Source organism: Ovis canadensis, chromosome 7 (genome assembly GCF_042477335.2).
Source record: "Ovis canadensis isolate MfBH-ARS-UI-01 breed Bighorn chromosome 7, ARS-UI_OviCan_v2, whole genome shotgun sequence".
NCBI classification, from domain to species: domain Eukaryota; kingdom Metazoa; phylum Chordata; class Mammalia; order Artiodactyla; family Bovidae; genus Ovis; species Ovis canadensis.
The window spans coordinates 70806182-70823587 of NC_091251.1; the positions used below are offsets into that span (position 1 = coordinate 70806182).

Here is a 17406-nt window from a genome sequence, read left to right on the forward strand (position 1 = left end):
CAGGCTCCAACAGTATGTGAACCATGAACTTTCATATGTTCAAGCTGGATTTAAAAAAGGCAGAGGAACCAGAGATCAAATTGCCAATATCTGCTGGATCATCAAAAAAGCAAGAGAGTTCCAGGAAAACATCTACTTCTGCCTTATTGATCCATGTCAAAGCCTTTGACTGTGAATCACAACAAACTGGAAAATTCTTCAAGATATGGGAATATCAGACCACCTTACCTGCCTCCTGAAAAATCTGCATGCACGTCAAGAAGCAACAGTTAGAACTGGACATGGAACAACAGACTGATTTCAGATAGGAAAAGGAATACGTCAAGGCTGTATATTGTCACCCTGCTTATTTAACTTACATGCAGAGTACATCATGTGAAATGCTGGGCTGGATGAAGCACAAGCTGGAATCAAGATTGCCAGGAGAAATATCATTGGCCTCAGATATGCAGATGACACCACCATTATGGCAGAAAAGTGAAGATCCTCTTGATGAAAGTGAAAGAGGAGAGTGAAAAAGTTGGCTTAAAGCTCAACATTCAGAAAACTAAGATCATGGCATGTGGTCCCATCACTTCATGACAAATAGATGGGGAAACAGTGGAAACAGTGAGAGACTTTATTTTGGGGGGCTATAGAACCGCTGCAGATGGTGACTGCAACCATGAAATTAAAAGACGCTCGCTCCTTGGAAGAAAAGCTATGCCCAACTTAGACAGCATATTATAAAGCAGAGACATTACTTTGCTGACAAAGGTCCATCTAGTCAAAGCTATGGTTTTTGCAGTAGTCATGTACACATGTGAGAGCTGGACTATAAAGAAAGCTGAGTGCCAAGGAATTTATGCTTTTGAACTGTGGTGTTGGAGAAGACTCTTGAGAGTCCCTTGGACTGCAAGGAGATCCATCTAGTCCATCCTAAAGGAGATCAGTCTTGGGTATTCATTGGAAGGACTGATGCTGAAGCTAAAACTCCAATAATTTGGCCACCTGATGCAGAAAACTGACTTATTGGAAAAGACCCTGATGCTGGGCAAGATTGAAGGCAGGTGGATAAGGGGATGACAAAGGATGAGATAGTTGGATGCCATCACTGATGGACATGCATTTGAGCGGGATCCCGGAGTTGGTCATGGACAGCGCAGCCTGGCATGCTGTAATCCATGGCATCATAGAGAGTTGGACATGACTGAGTGACTGAACTGAAACTCCCTTGAGGTGGAACCAGGACCTTGTCTTAGGCTTCAGTGTTGTTTCTTCGCTTTTTCACCCTGTCTCTGCATCCTGTTCCTGATTAACAGTTGCTGGAATCTTCCGTTTGAAAGGCAAGGTCATACAGGTTGGAGCTGTTCCCTACAAACAAGAAATGGGGGACATGGAAAGGCTTCCATGCCCAGGAGCCCCAAGGGATCCTGCAGTTTCACCAAGAAGCTTGAAGCCTAGTGGGGAGGGCCTGGGAACCAGCACATAGATAATTATTGAGTTGACAGCTGTGAAACAGTGAGGTATGGAATGTCATGGGACTACTGGCCTGGCAGAGCTCAGAAAGGCTTACTAGAAGATCTGACCCTGGGCTGACCTTTCAGGGATCTGTCAGAGTGAAGCAGGTGAAGAGGGAAAGAATGGGAATCCCTGGTTTGGGATTCCCATCCCAAACTGAAGTGAAGACTGGTTTGGGCTGGAATACCACCCATCTGGCATGGTTAAGTCAGTGGGGTTTGGGATTAATTTAATGTGGGGTGTTGGAGAGAGGAAGAGAGATCAGATTTCTGACTTGGGCTCTGGGATGGAAGTGGTAGTGTCAGAAACTGATTTAGGGAGCATGGGAAGGGGCCTGGTTAAGGGATTGTGAGAATGAGTCCAGGCCTGGACACACTGAATTTGCAAAGCCCATGGCATGTCCTCAGGGGAGGGTCTACTAGCAAGTTAAATGTTTAACATTTATAAAAAGTTGTAAAATATTCAACAAATCTTTTTAGAGCACCCACCATTGGCTAGACACTGTTCTAGATATGGGAGTTATCGCTGTGCATAAGTCTCTGTTTCATGGAAATTATATTCTGTGCTGTGCTTACTCACTCTGTCCTGTCTGACTTTGCGACTCCATGGACTATAGTCCACCAGGCTCTTCTGTCCATGGGGATTCTCCAGGCAAGAATACTGGAGTGGGTTGCCATGCCCTCCTCCAAGGGATCTTCCCAAACCACGGATTGAACCCAGGTCTCCCACATTACAGAAAGATTCTTTACTGTCTGAGCCACCAGGGAAGCCCAAGAATACTGGAATGGGTAGCCTGTCTCTTCTCCTGACCCAGGAATCAAAGTGGGGTCTCCTGCATTCCAGGCAGATACTTTACCAGCTGAGCTACCTGGGAAGATTATATTCCAGAGGGATGAAAACAGATAATAAAGGAGTAAATTAGTGAGATAATTTCAGAATTGCTATTAAGAAAGCACTGGGTATTGTAGAAGTTCTCACTGGGAAGTTAACACTGGAACTGTGTCCTGAGTGTTTAGAGGGAAATGTTCATATGAATACCCTGGGGTTCAAGTATTCCAGACAGAGGGCATAGCAAGTGCAAATGTCCCCTGACATAGGAATGAGCCTGGTAAGTTAGAGAAAGACAATCGGTGAAGCTGAAGCTCTGTGAGAGAGGACAAGAGTGCAGTGAGGCAAAGTTGAAGAGGTAGGCTGCATGGATCAGGAAGGGCCTTAAGGCATGGTGCAGAGTCTTAGAAGTTCACTCTAAAATGGGAAACCACTTGAAGCTTTTAAGCAAATTGTATCATTTTAAATGACAAAAACCAGCATACAGAATTGTATTTGTTGTACACTTTCAACTATATAAAATGACAACAGCAGGGAAGCTTTTAAAGAAACTTGCCAAATGATACCACGGATTGAGCAGTGGTTTCATACCACGGTCAGTGCTGTGAATGCTGAGTACCAGGGCTGGAAGTTGGTCCTGACACTTGATAGGCCAGCAGTTTTACGACTCTGTGATCTCAGGACTCTATCAATATTTATTATTTGTTGTTGTTGTTGTTTAGTTGCTAAGTCATGTCTGACTCCTTGCGATCCCATGGACTATAGCCCACCCAGGCTCCTCTGTCCCTGGTATTTTCCAAGCAAGAATACTGCAGTGGGTTGCCATTTATTTCTCCAGGGGATCTTCTCGACCCAGGATCGAACCCATATCTCCTGCATTGGCAATATATTAGGAATTAAAATGGAGGATAGTTACACATTTATTCAAAATAACACACCCATGACATGCTTATCTAAATAATATATTTTAGTGAAAAAAAATTATGGTACTTTTCAAAATAAAAAATTAGTTTTGCAAAGAGAGTTTTTATACTTAAGTTCTTACTCTTTATCACAACAGGAGGCACTTGGGTTCTCACATCTGCTTCTGCATCCATTTGGTTGTGACATCACACATCATATATACTCATATGAGAATGAGAGTAAAGAAGGAAAGTAAACAGCTTCTTAGCATCATTTTGATAATAGTTTTGACACTGTGGATCCCCTAAAAGTTTCCTATATCACTTTGAAAATCTTTGTGTTCAGTGACATTGGGCAGTCTCCTAACTTAATGGGCCTCAAACTAGTTTCCCCTGTCTATAAACTGGAACCTGTTAATAGCACCAACCTCACAGGATTGTTGTGATTATTTAATGAGTTAACATCTGGCCCATAGGGTGTTCCATACATATCAGCCAGCTAATTTTTGTTTTCTTTTTGTTGTGATTCTGTGTGGCAGCAAGCCCTCTTGCAAGAAATTGTAAAAAACTCATTTAAACTTTATTCTCACTAATTTTCCTTTCCTGTCCTCTCTTTCTCAAGTTGTGAAATGAGGCTTCAGATCTGAACACCAGCTTACAAACGCTACCATCAGATAACTGCAGGTTTAATGCTAGGCACTTTGTGGTGATGTTCATGGCGCTTTAGGCCAGACCATCAGTTACTGATTGTTTTGTTGTTGTTTAGTTGCTAAGTTGTGTCTGACTCTTTTGGGACCCCATGGATTGTAGCCCACCCAGGCTCCTCTGTCCACAGGATTTTCCAGGCAAGAATATGGAATGGGTTGCCATTTCCTTCTCCAGGGGATCTTCCTAATCCAGAGACAAAACCTGTGTCTTTTGTATTGGCAGATGGATTTTTTTTACTGCTGAGCCACCAGGGAAGCCCCACTCACAGTTTAGCGTGTCATAATCTTCCAGATTCTTTCTTTCTTGATGAGGAAATCATCTGTCCTCAGTGAGCAGAGGTTGGATGGTGGATGAGGTAGAGGAAAAAGAGATCCAACAGTGTGAGGTTTTGCCTGGGGCTGTCACACTTCAATTAAATTGCTTTCCCCCTCTTAAATATTCCATGCTTCAATCATGAAATGAATTGATATGAAACCATCATAAAATACTTGAGGGTATGTGTCAGCTACTGCTTTCTTTCTGGATGGGATAAGTTAAATTCTCAATCTTGGCTTCAACAGTGGACTCACCAGAGAAATTTTAAAAATTATCGATACTTTGATCATCCCACCTCCAAAGATATTGATTTAATTGGCCTAGATATGGCATGGGCATCAGGATATTTAAAATATTCCCATTGCCCAAAGTCCCACCAGACTGTGACTAAAGAATAGGTCATGTGTTTCCCTTTTTATTGTAAAAAATAACAAATCTACAAAAAAGTATATAATATATAAACGTCAGCTTAACAAATTGTAAAATGAACACTCACATCCCAATGATCCAGTGCAAGAACCAGAAGGTTGCCAAACCCCAGAAGCTCCCTTGCCTTTTCTCAGTCACACCTCATTTTCCAACTCTCTGGAGGTAATCATTGCCCTGATATTTTATAATCATGTTCTTTTATAGTTTTACCATATGAGCATAAACCTCTAAACAACATAGATTGGCACATTTTTAAACTTTACTGAAAGGGAATCATACTTTTTTGTCTGGCTTCTTTTGCTCAACATCGTATATATTTTTTGATTCATTTGTGGTTTTGGATACAGTTATATAGTTCCTTGCTTTTCATTATTTTGTAGAATTCTATGATATCAGTATAACACAGTGTCTGCCATGAATGTTTCTGGTTTGGGGCTTTTATAACCAGTGCTGGTATGAACGTTTTCATAGGTCTCTTGGTGCAGGAAGGCAGGCATTCTGACATATATTTCTAGGAATAGACTCGTTGGACACATTGGCTCATCTGAAGCAAGAGAAAGAGGCTGAGCAGACAGGAGTTTGGCAGATAGGAGGTGGTATCTGCAACTCTGTTAACACTCTACTGTGGGCTGGGCCCCTGGAGGGTTGCACTGCTCTGAGCCATGTGCCCTGGGGATGGTGAAGGTTTACAGAAGGCAACTGAGGCGCTCAGGACCCTCTGCTTTTAATCATTTTCTGAGACTAGAGGGATAATGTTCCCGTCAAGGGTAGAGATCCTGTTGACATACTTCTCAATCTGGATGGCCTCCTGGGATTAGAGTCCACAGCAGGACACCTGGTTGGCCCACAAAACATCAGGCTTTCATCCCAACCTCAGCAGCTCATAGAATGAGATAAACACGGTCTCTGGAGAAAAAAACAAACAAACAAACAAACAAAACACATCATCGTAGGCCTTGAAGTGGTTCTTAAATTCTCATCCTCTCCCTGATCTTGAGAGGTATTCCCCATTCATTAGTTCATTGAGGCTTTGATGGAGATACTTTTTTTGCCCTTGGTTCTTGTTATTGTTGTTGTCTTCAGTGGGGAGTTTGGTGTTAATCAATTGCTATTGATGGCACATGTCTCTGCCACATACAGGGTTTCCCAGGTGGCTCAGTGGTAAAGAATCCGCCTGCAGTGCAGGAGATGCAAGAGACACAGGTTCAGTCCCTGAGTCAGAAGGATCCCCTGGAGAAGGAAAGGGCAAACCACTACAGTATTCTTGCCTGGAGAATTCCATGGACAGAGGAGCCTGGAGGGCTACAGTCCATGAGTTCACAAAGAGTGGGACACGACTGAGCATGCATACATGCATCTTCAGTGGGGAGTTTGGTATTAATCAGTTGTTATTGATGGCACATGCTCCTGTCTTGTGAGCACCATAAATCCAGGCTTGTTTCAGATACCTCTGCTAGAATATCCTGGGGTTTCCAGGGAATGCTGATGAGCTTTTCTGGTCTATTATGGTTGCCTGACACTCCAGGCAATTGCCCCGCCCTTCTGCAGGTTCTCTCTTGCCACACAGAGTCTCAGATGCTCTAGAATCTGCGCTGTCTGTACTACTTTGCTCCCAGCATAAACATAGGCTGAGGTATGCTAGAGTTAGCCCATATTGGTCCCTAAGAACTGCTTTTTAAATGTGAGCCAGTGGTTAAACACAGCTGTTAATGAAAATTAAATTCTGTAAACTTATAATTTAAATAAACTATATGGAAAACAAAGTTCATAACTAATCCAAACTCATCACTTAAATTATTTACCTTAATTGGAGGACAATTACTTTACGATATTGTGAGTGATTTTTTGCCATATATCAATATGAATTGGCCACAGGTATACATATGTCCCCTCCATCCTGAAGCCCCACCCCCACCCCATCCCCATCCCATCCCTCTTGGTTGTCACAGAGTCATGGCTTTGGGTGCCCTGCTTCATGCATCAAACTCGCACTGGTTATCTATTTTTACATATGGTAATATATATGTTTCAATGCTATTCTCTCAAATCATCCCACCCTCTCCTCCCACTGAATCACTTTTAAATGAGTTCACCATCTTTTGCTGATTATGCTCTTGAGGTTAATGGTATCTGTTGGATTGATGTGGTAGAAATACTATACAGTGGTGTGCTATGGCACATCTCTTCTTAACTCAGTGATATGACTGCTTGAACAGCCAATGGAAAATATTTACATCATGGAAATTGGTAAATGTTACAACTCAGGCTTTTTCTTTATTTTAAGAGCTGGTTGTTAAACACCTAGCATATCACTGGACATAAGGCCCCTTTTCAGATCCTCACAGCAGAGTTCAGGCAGAATTTAATAAGCCTCAAAGTGGTGCTAGTGGTAAAGAACCCATCTGCTAAAGCAGCAGGTGTAAGAGGTGCAGGTTTGATCCCTGGGTCGGGAAGATCCCCTGGAGGAGGGCATGGAAACCTACTCCAGTATTCTTGCCTGGAGAATCCCCATGGGCAGAGGAGCCTGGTGGGCTACTGTCCATAGGGTAGCAAAAAGTCAGACACAACTGAAATGACTTCACATGCACGCACAGATAACAAAAGAGAACTTAAAAACTGGTTACTAGAAATGGTTATTCTGAGTCACAAGCATAGGCCTCTTGATGGTGGTCCCTAATGTTGCCCCTTTGCCTAAATCCTGTCTCAACTGTTTATTGGTAGTAGAATTCAACTTTCCTACCTTGTGTTTGGTGTACCCTCAGAGAGAATGACATTGAGCAGGTCTTTCCTATGTAGATTCCAGGCCTCAACTCTCTGAGATATTCAGAGAATAAAGCAAATTCCTCCCTTCTCTCATCTAGCCCACACCTCCATTTTTCTGTTCTCATTTTTTCTTTTTCCTTTTTTTTGCCCTAAGAATGAAGTCTCCGTGAATTGATTGACATATCCATGCTCCTTACTTCTTACCAAGGGACTAACCTTGCTGAGAATACAATAATCAGCATTTTTCACAGTGTCTGGTTTATTCAGTGTTGAATAAACCTGTGGAGCTTCAACAGAAATTTCAGATTGAGATTTGGCCTTTATTTTTTTTTAATTTTTATTTCTACTTTATTTAACTTTACCATACTGTATTGGTTTTGACATACATTGACATGAATCCACCACAGGTGTTCCCAAACATGAACCCCCCCTTCCACCTCCCACTCCATATCATCTCTCTGGATCATCCCCGTGCACCAGCCCCAAGCATCCTGTATCGAACATAGACTGGTGATTCATTTCTTACATGATAGTATACATGTTTCAGTGCCATTCTCCCAAATCATCCCACCCTCTCCCTCTACCTCAGAGTCCAAAAGTCTGCTGTACACATCTGTGTCTCTTTTGCTGTCTTGCATACAGGGTCATCATTGCCATCTTTCTAAATTCCATATATATGTGTTAGTATACTATATTGGTGTTTTTCTTTCTGCCTTACTTCACTCTGTATAATCAGCTCCAGTTTCATCCATCTCATTAGAACTGATTCAAATGTATTCTTTTTAATGGCTGAGCAATACTCCATTGTGTATATGTACCACCGCTTTCTTATCCATTCATCTGCTGATGGACATCTAGGTTGTTTCCATGTCCTGGCTATTATAAACAGTGCTGCAATGAACATTGGGGTACATGTGTCTCTTTCCATTCTGGTTTTCTCAGTGTGTATGCCCAGCAGTGGGATTGCTGGGTCATAAGGCAGTTCTATTTGCAATTTTTTAAGGAATCTCCACACTGTTCTCCATAGTGGCTGTACTAGTTTGCATTCCCACCAACAGTGCAAGAGGGTTCCCTTTTCTCCACACCCTCTCCAGCATTTATTGCTTGCAGACTTTTGGATCACAGCCATTCTGACTGGTGTGAAGTGGTACCTCATTGTGGTCTTGATTTGCATTTCTCTGATAATGAGTGATGTTGAGCATCTTTTCATGTGTTTGTTAGCCATCCGTATGTCTTCTTTGGAGAAATGTCTGTTTAGTTCTTTGGCCCATTTTTTGATTGGGTCGTTTATTTTTCTGGAATTGAGCTGCATGAGTTGCTTGTATATTTTTGAGATTAGTTGTTTGTCAGTTGCTTCATTTGCTATTATTTTCTCCCATTCAGAAGGCTGTCTTTTCACCTTGCTTATGTCTTCCTTTGTTATGCAGAAGCTTTTAATTTTAATTAGATCCCATTTGTTTATTTTTGCTTTTATTTCCAGAATTCTGGGAGGCGGATCATAGAGGATCCTGCTGTGATTTATGTCGGAGAGTGTTTTGCCTATGTTCTCCTCTAGGAGTTTTATAGTTTCTGGTCTTACATTTAGATCTTTAATCAATATTGAGTTTATTTTTGTGTGTAGTGTTAGAAAGTGATCTAGTTTCATTCTTTGAGATTTGGCCTTTAAAGACTGGCTTCCACTTCTCTTTTCCTTGAACAAGTATACACTATCTCAAGAACAAACAGCAATGCAAAGACATATAATAGTCCAAATCCAGATTTACCAATAAAGCCACCAAAATATTTTTTTCTTCTATATTATCTACATATAGGACATGATTTGAAAGATTGCCTTACCTATGTTATATGTTATATGTAGAACTTACCTTTAGTTTCTCTTTCTGGAACAATTGCATTTAAGATTCCTGTTGCTTTCAGAATTTCCCTAAGAAGAAAGTGTGCTTCAGAAAATATTCAAACTCCAGCACTTCTTCCCACTGATCATCTGATCCAATTGCCTTCATCTTTCACCTGGAGCACTGCACTAGCCTCCTAAGTGGTTTCCCAACTTCCACGATTATACCTCTTTAGTCTATTCTCAGCACAGAATCCAGAGAATCAGGTTAAAGTACAAATCATGATGTTCCTGTGCTCAAAATCCTGTAATGCCGTCATCTTTTATTTAGGGAACAATCCATAGTTACCTGTATAGGATCCTCCTGTAATTATTTATTTGAAATTCATGATACTCCATGTAGGTTGCTCTGCTCCAGCCAAATGGGCTGTCTTGCTGTCCTCTGAACCTGCCAGATGCTTTCTTGCCTCACAGATTTTTCATGTGATCTACTTGCCATGTGAAATGTTCATGTCCCAGAAAGCTGCATATTTTGGTCCTTAATTTCCTTCAGATCTTTTTTCTCAAATGTTATTTCTTAGTGATACCTTCTCCAGTCACCTTACAACCCTTCCATGTTTCCTATCCTCTTTCTACCCCAGTATTTGTTACTTTCTTATTCATTTACTCATCAACTATATATCTTGCTTATTATATAAAATCTTTTTTGTTGTTTCCTAGGCACCATTACAGTGAAGATTTCATGAGGAATTTTTATCTGATTGTATCATGTTAAATTATCATTGCTGAGAACCTGGTACCTGGCACATAGTGGTTTCTTAATAAACTGAATGAATGAATGATACAGTGGTAGAACAGACATTGGTTAGGGGCTGGAGACCTATGTTTTATTTTATTTGTTTTTAAAATATTTGTTTATTTTGCTGCATCAAGTCTTAGTTGTGTCATGTGGGATCTTTCATCATGATGCATAGACTCTCTGGTGTGGCTCGAAGGCTCCAGAGGGTACAGGCTTCAGTAGTTGCATCATATGGGCTCTCTAGTTGTGGCACACAGGCTCCGGATTATGTGGGCCCAGTAGCTGTGGAGTGTGGCATGTGGAATCTTAGTTCCCTGACCAGGGATCGAATCTGCATCCCCTGCATTGCAAGGCAGATTCTTAATCACTGGAACACCAGGGAAGTCTCTAGAGCTGGAGACCTATGTTTTAATCTTTCCCTTTGCTTGTGATAAGGTCTATAATACTTTTTCCATTCTGTTTCTACATTTCTGTATACTTATTAATACAAAGGATACATAAGAACTATTTCACATGCCTCACTTTTAGTGAGGTTCATGCAAGGAAATGTTGCCCATAGGTGTGAGGAGTATTTTTATTGTCTGATTTATATCCAGTGTAGCAAGCAGCTAGCTCCATGCCCACCTTGCTTTAAACCACTCACAAGAAAAAGTTCTCCATGTGAACACAGGATGGGGCTGACAGGTTCATTTCTGTATCTCCCTCTGAAGATGTTCATGGATCCTTTGCTTATTGCTTAGCAGTTCAGGTAATTGGACTTATAGAAGACATTGAAAACCTAAAGGGTGAAATAACCCACCAGAGGGGCCAGAGCTTATGTGCATCCAGCACTGTGTTAGGTGTGCTACGTGTCTCATGCCCTTCTCCCCAACTGAAATTCTACAAGGAAAGTATGACTTCATTTTAGAGATGAAGAGATTGAAGTTTAGAGAGATCTAGGTGTCCCACAAAGCAGCAAAGCTGATAAGAGACTGAGCCTGGGGAGAACTCAGGTCTGTCTGACTCTAACACCAAACTCCCATCCACTTTAGGAAAATTGAGATAGTTAGTCCAAAAGCCTAAAAGTGAATATTCTCACACCTATGCATGCTGTTTCTCACTGATGTGTTAATTTCATTTCAGACTGTCTACGACCAGTGGTTCATTACCCTTTTTAACATTGTCTACACATCGCTGCCTGTTTTAGCCATGGGGATTTTTGACCAGGTATGTGTTTTCCTTTGTCTTCGTAACTTACTTTGCTCTGTTGATGCCTTTTAGTTGCTTTTAGCTTCTAAGTAGAAGCTTTTGAACTGTGGTGTTGGATAAGACTCCTGAGAGTCCCTTGGACTGCAAGAAGATCAAACCAGTCTATCCTAAAAGAAATCAGTCCAGAATATTCATTGGAAGGACTCATGCTGAAGCTGAAACACCAATACTTTGGCCACCTGATGCTAAGAACTGATTCATTTGAAAAGACCCTGAAGCTGGGAAAGATTGAAAGCAGGAGGAGAGGGGGACGACAGAGAATGAGATGGTTGGATGGCATCACCAACTCAATGGACATGAGTTTGAGTAAACTCTGGGAGTTGGTGATGGACAAGGAGGCCTGGCGTGCTGCAGTCCATGGGGTTGCAAAGAGTTGGACATGACTGAGCAACTGAACTGAACTGAGAAGATGCAAATCATGGAAAGAGTCCTAAGAATGGAGTCGCTACCTTAATAGGTATCACATGGATCAAAAACCCTTCCAACTCCCCCGAAAGATCTCAGATTAGGTGAAATATCAATAACCTCAGATATGCAGATGACACCACCCTTATGGAAGAAAGTGAAGAGGAACTAAAAAGCCTCTTGAGGAAAGTGAAAGTGGAGAGTGAAAAAGTTGGCTTAAAGCTCAACATTCAGAAAACGAAGATCATAGCATCCGGTCCCATCACTTCATGGGAAATAGTTGGGGAAACAGTGGAAACAGTGTCAGACTTTATTTTTTGGGGCTCCAAAATCACTGCAGATGGTGATTGCAGCCATGAAATTAAAAGACGCTTACTCCTTGGAAGAAAAGTTATGACCAACCTAGATAGTGTATTCAAAAGCAGAGACATTACTTTGCTGACTAAGGTCTGTCTAGTCAAGGCTATGGTTTTTCCTGTGGTCATGTATGGATGTGAGAGTTGGACTGAGAAGAAGGCTGAGCGCAGAAGAATTGATGCTTTTGAACTGCGGTGTTGGAGAAGACTCTTGAGAGTCCCTTGGACTGCAAGGAGATCCAACCAGTCCATTCTGAAGGAGATCAGCCCTGGGATTTCTTTGGAAGGAATGATGCTAAAGCTGAAGCTCCAGTACTTTGGCCACCTCATGCGAAGAGTTGACTCATTGGAAAAGACTCTGATGCTGGGAGGGATTGCGGACAGGAGGAGAAGGGGATGACAGAGGATGAGATGGCTGGATGGCATCACTGACTTGATGGGCGTGAGTCCAAGTGAACTCCGGGAGTTGGCGATGGACAGGGAGGCCCAGCGTGCTGCGATTCATGGGGTCGCAAAGAGTCGGACACGACTAAGCGACTGAACTGAACTGAACTATCCTCTTAAAGACTCACACCCTACATTATTTTCTCTAAAGGCTCTAAGAGGTCCTACAAGAAATTGTCTCTTTAATTACATTGTAGCCCAGAATTTCCCAAACTCATAGGACTGTACGTTTACTTACTTTTCATGTAGAACTGACCCAATATGCTTCAGAGCTAGTCTCTCTAGTTCATACACTGGGAATCCTGTATTCACCTCTGAACTATGTATTAGTTCAGAACTGTATTAGCCAGTGAACTGTGTGAGGATACATAGAGAATCATGGAGCTGGGCTGGAGTGCAAAGAGCTAGCATCTGCGGTGAAACTGCCCAGCATGACTCAGAACAGAAACTCCAGGCCAGAGGAGCACCCTGCCAATGGGAGAGGGAGACACAGAGCCCCAGAGCCATGGAGAGAGAAAGGGTATAGTTTTCTTTAGTTTAGCTCAGTGTGCTTGAGGGGAGGGAAGGGAGGGAATCAATTATAAAATGGTAGGTCCTTGGCACACTTAAGGCCTTGGAGGGTACTTCCTGGATGGGGGAAAAGTCTGGCTGCCCATGGGGAAGTGAGAGACTAGCCAGAGGAGTTTCCATGGCACAGTTAGAGTGTATTATTTAAAAAAATTTTGAAGTATTTTTAAGGAGACCAGATTTTCTCCAGGCTGTTAGATCCATTTGCTAGGCCTCATTTTCTGGCCCAAAGCCATCTATTGCAAAATATAAATCTTAACTTTATGAGCTCATTCTGCTCTCCCATTCTGAAGCTTTGTAGTCAGTTGTAAGCCTCACTTCTCTTATGTAAAAAAAGGCAGATTATGAACAACTCATTTTGTGAAATTCTACAAAAAGCAATGAACTCTTGAAGACTTTGGATATAAAGGATTAAGCTCATTCATTTCCAAGTGCCCATGTTTACAAGTGTTCCTTTTCTTGGTGCTTTGTAGCTGCCCAGAGTGTGGAGTAAAATATTAAAAATAAAACAATTTCTGGGAAAAGATGGTTATTGTGCAATATGGAAAAAAATATAATAAGGAGAGAGTTCAAGATGGTGATAAAGGAAGATCCTGAACTCACCTTTTGCTGTGGACACAGTCTATAACTACACAAGGAAAAATTTTCTCTTAAACAACTCTAAAGGCTGTCTGAGTAAAGACTACACACTGAGCAAACAAGAGGACCACATTCATGGAAGCGAGTTGGAGAGGCTGGGATACAATCTTGCCACAAACCCTGTCCCCACCCTCAGCATGGTAGTCTTCAACCAGGAGAAAACTCAAAGCTTGAAGTTCTTCCCTTAGGAGTGAAGGGTATGCACCCCACATTGAACACCTTAACTTTTAAAGCCCACAACTGAGAGATAAGCCCCCCAAACCAATGGGGCTCCTGTTCCAAAACCCACAAGACTGAAGCAATCTAAAAAACAGTTCTGAATGGGCCCATGTGCTCAGACTCACTGTTCCTGGGCCCAGTGCAGACACAGCAGATCATGCCAGTCACAGAGGCTCACCAGCTTATGTTAAAATGTCGGCCTGGGAGCAGGCATCCAACTGAGCACACACATCTTGGAGTCTGCTGGAACACACTCCAGGGACAGAGGGTCGGTGCCATCCTTACATGCTCCCTTTGCCAGACTTCAGAGCACCAGTATCTCCTGAACAGGTGCTGGTACATGTGTCTAGTGCCCCTATTTTTGTGGCTGCCACCCAGGGGACACCTCTTGGCTGCCTAACTCTGGAAGCCAGAGAAACTTGCATTCCTGGTCCCAACAGTTCAGTTCAGTCACTCAGTCATGTCTGACTCTTTGCAACCCCATGGACTGCAGCACGTCAGGCTTCCCTGTCCTTCACCAACTCCTGGAGATTGCTCAAACTCATTCCAGTTGAGTTGGTGATGCCATCCGACCTTCTCACCCTCTGTTGTCCCCTTCTCCTCCTGCCTTCAATCTTTTCCAGCATCAGGGTCTTTTCCAATGAGTCAGTTCTTTGCATCAAGTAGCCAAAGTATTGGAGCTTCAGCTTTAGCATCAGTCCTTCCAGTGAATATTCAGAGTTTATTTCCTTTAGGATTGACTGGTTTGATCTTCTTGCAGTCCAAGGGGCTCTCAAGAGTCTTCTCCAACACCACAGTTCAAAAGCATCAGTTCTTTGGCACTTAGCCTTCTTTATGGTCCAGCTCTCAGATCCGTACATGGTTACTGGAAAAACCATAGCTTTGACTAGATGGACCTTTGTCAGCAAAGTAATGTCTCTGTTTTTTAATATGTTGTCTAGGTTGGTCATAGCTTTTTTTCCAAGGAGCCTATGGGACTATAGTAATCTGACCCAGAAAGGAGCTCATAATCCTGTCTGGTGTCCTGATTTTTATGACTGTTGCCAGGGAACACTTTTAATGTGTGTGTAGACACACACACATGTATATAAAATAACATACATTATTACATGTATATATAGAATAATATGTAGAATACAAGGAATATATACAGAATATATATTCTATATCTATATATATATATATTCTCATATATGTATAATACTCCCTCCAAAAGCAATAGAATGCAAATTCTTCTGAACTGCACATGAAACACTTTAAAGGACAGATCATTTGTTAAGCTACAAAAGGTCTTAATACATTTTACAAATTGAAATCATATCTAGTATCTTTCCTAACCACAGTGGTATAAAACTAGAAATTAATTACATGAAGAAAGCTGGAAAATTCACTTATATGTGCAGATTAAGCAGCATGCTTCTGAACAGCAACAGGTTAAAGAAGAAATGAAAAAAGAAATTTAAAAATACCTTGAGACAAATTAAAATGGGAATATAAGATATCAAAATCTGTGGGACAGAGTAAAAGCAGTTCCGAGAGGGAAGTTCATAGTAATAAATGCCAACCTCAAGAAACATGAAAGACTCGAACAACCTGCCTTTATACCTCAAGGAACTAGGAACAGCACAAAGCCCAAAGGTGGCAGAAGGAAGGGAAAAACAATTAGAGCAAAAATAAATGAAATAGAGACTAAGAAAGTGATAGAGAAGATCCATGAAACTAAGAGCTGATTCCTTGAAAAGATAAAATTGACAAACCTTTAGGCAGACTCACCAAGAAAAGAAGAGAGACGACTCAGAAACAGAAGTAGAAGAGATTACAACTGACCACAAAAATACAAGGATCATAAGAGACTAATATGAACAGTTATACAGCAACAAATTGGACAATTTAAAGAAATGAATAAATTTCTAGAAACATACGTCCTACTAAGATTGAATTATGATTAAGCAGAAAAATCTGAACAGAATGGAAAACAGTATAGAAATCCTGCAAAAAATTAAAAATAGAACTATCAAGTGATCCAGCAATTCCACTTCTGGGTATTTATCCAAAGAAAGCCAAAACATTAATTTGAAAAGATATATACAGTCCTGTATTCATTGCAGCATTATTGATAGTACATAAGATATGGAAATAACCTAAGAGCTAAAAGATACAGATAAAAAATATACAGTTGACCCTTGAAACAACACAAAAGTTAGCGGTCCCCCTCACCTTGGCCCATACCCCCACACAGTCCAAAATTCTCCTATAACTGTAGAGTTGCCCCTCCATATCCACGGTTCTGCATCTGAGGTTTCAACTAAGAGTGGATCAGGTAGTACATATTTATTGAAAAATTCTGTGTGTAGGTGAACCCACTCACTTCAAACCCATATTGTTCAAAGGTCAACTGTATATACAATAAGTGAAGTTGCTCAGTTGTGTCTGACTCTTTGCGACCCCATGGACTGGAGCCTACCAGGCTCCTCTGTCCATAGGATTTTCCAGGCAAGAGTACTGGAGTAGGTTGCCATTTCCTTCTCCAGGGGATCTTCCTGACCCAGGGATTGAACCCAGGTCTTCCGCCTTGCAGGCAGACACTTTACCATCTGAGCCACCAGGGAAATTTCGTATACACAATAAGGCCCCTATTGCCATCAAGTTGAGTGTCTACCCATATCCTTTTCTGCTTTGTCTACTCTGACCCTTAAATGATCTTCCAATCATGAGATGCTATGCTGGAAGGCGTCAGTGACCATCTATGGCACTGCTTACTTTATAAGGAGGAAACTAAAACTCAGAAGTTAAGATCATTCTCCTAAAGTCATACAGTCTATAAATGACAGACCTCAACCTGGCACCAGGCCACTTGACTCTGAGACTGTAACACAATTGTTACTATTACTATCATTATCTTGTTATTATTTATAGAAGCATCTTGTTTTTTAATTATATGAACTGTGGCAAGAACTCTGCTGAATACACACCCATTTCATCATGACAGTGATCCTGTGAGGGAGATGGTCTTGTTTGCACTTCTGAAGATGAGGAACCTGAGGCTCAGACAGGTTAAGTGACGGGTCTAAGACTACACACCTGTTAAGCAGCAGAGCTGGGGTTTGAAATCAGGATTGTCTGGTGTTTGGGTGTGGTGCTCACAGTATGGTCACCAGCATTGCTTTGGAGCTTGTTGAAAGGCAGTCTCAGGCCCCACCCCAAACCTGCTGAAGTGCAATCTGTTCCCCAGGTTATTAGTGTGCACAGCTTTAGCTTCTCCCAGGGCCTGGCTGGGCCCATGCATGATGCCTTCTCATTCTGTCTAAACTCCCTAACCTGAGCATCTGGTAGCTGCCTATGGAGTCCTCCCTGGGTATAACTCTCACTTCTGCAGGCCCAGCTCCCTTGCACCTGGAATCCACATTCTGTTCCCTCTCTCCCTGTTCCTTTCCTCCTGCTCACCTTCCC

At 41.8% G+C, this 17406-nt stretch overlaps 1 protein-coding gene across 6 annotated transcripts in view; it reads left to right on the plus strand.

The window, feature by feature from the left end:
- ATP8B4 (ATPase phospholipid transporting 8B4 (putative)) overlaps nucleotides 1–17406 on the plus strand; it is a 293676-nt gene that overhangs the window by 260650 nt on the left and 15620 nt on the right. For all 6 annotated transcript variants that reach the window (XM_069596531.1, XM_069596528.1, XM_069596532.1 and 3 more), the window contains one exon: nucleotides 11201–11284. In XM_069596531.1, coding sequence (XP_069452632.1) covers nucleotides 11201–11284 — 84 coding nt within the window. The remainder of the gene's footprint in view (nucleotides 1–11200; nucleotides 11285–17406) is intronic.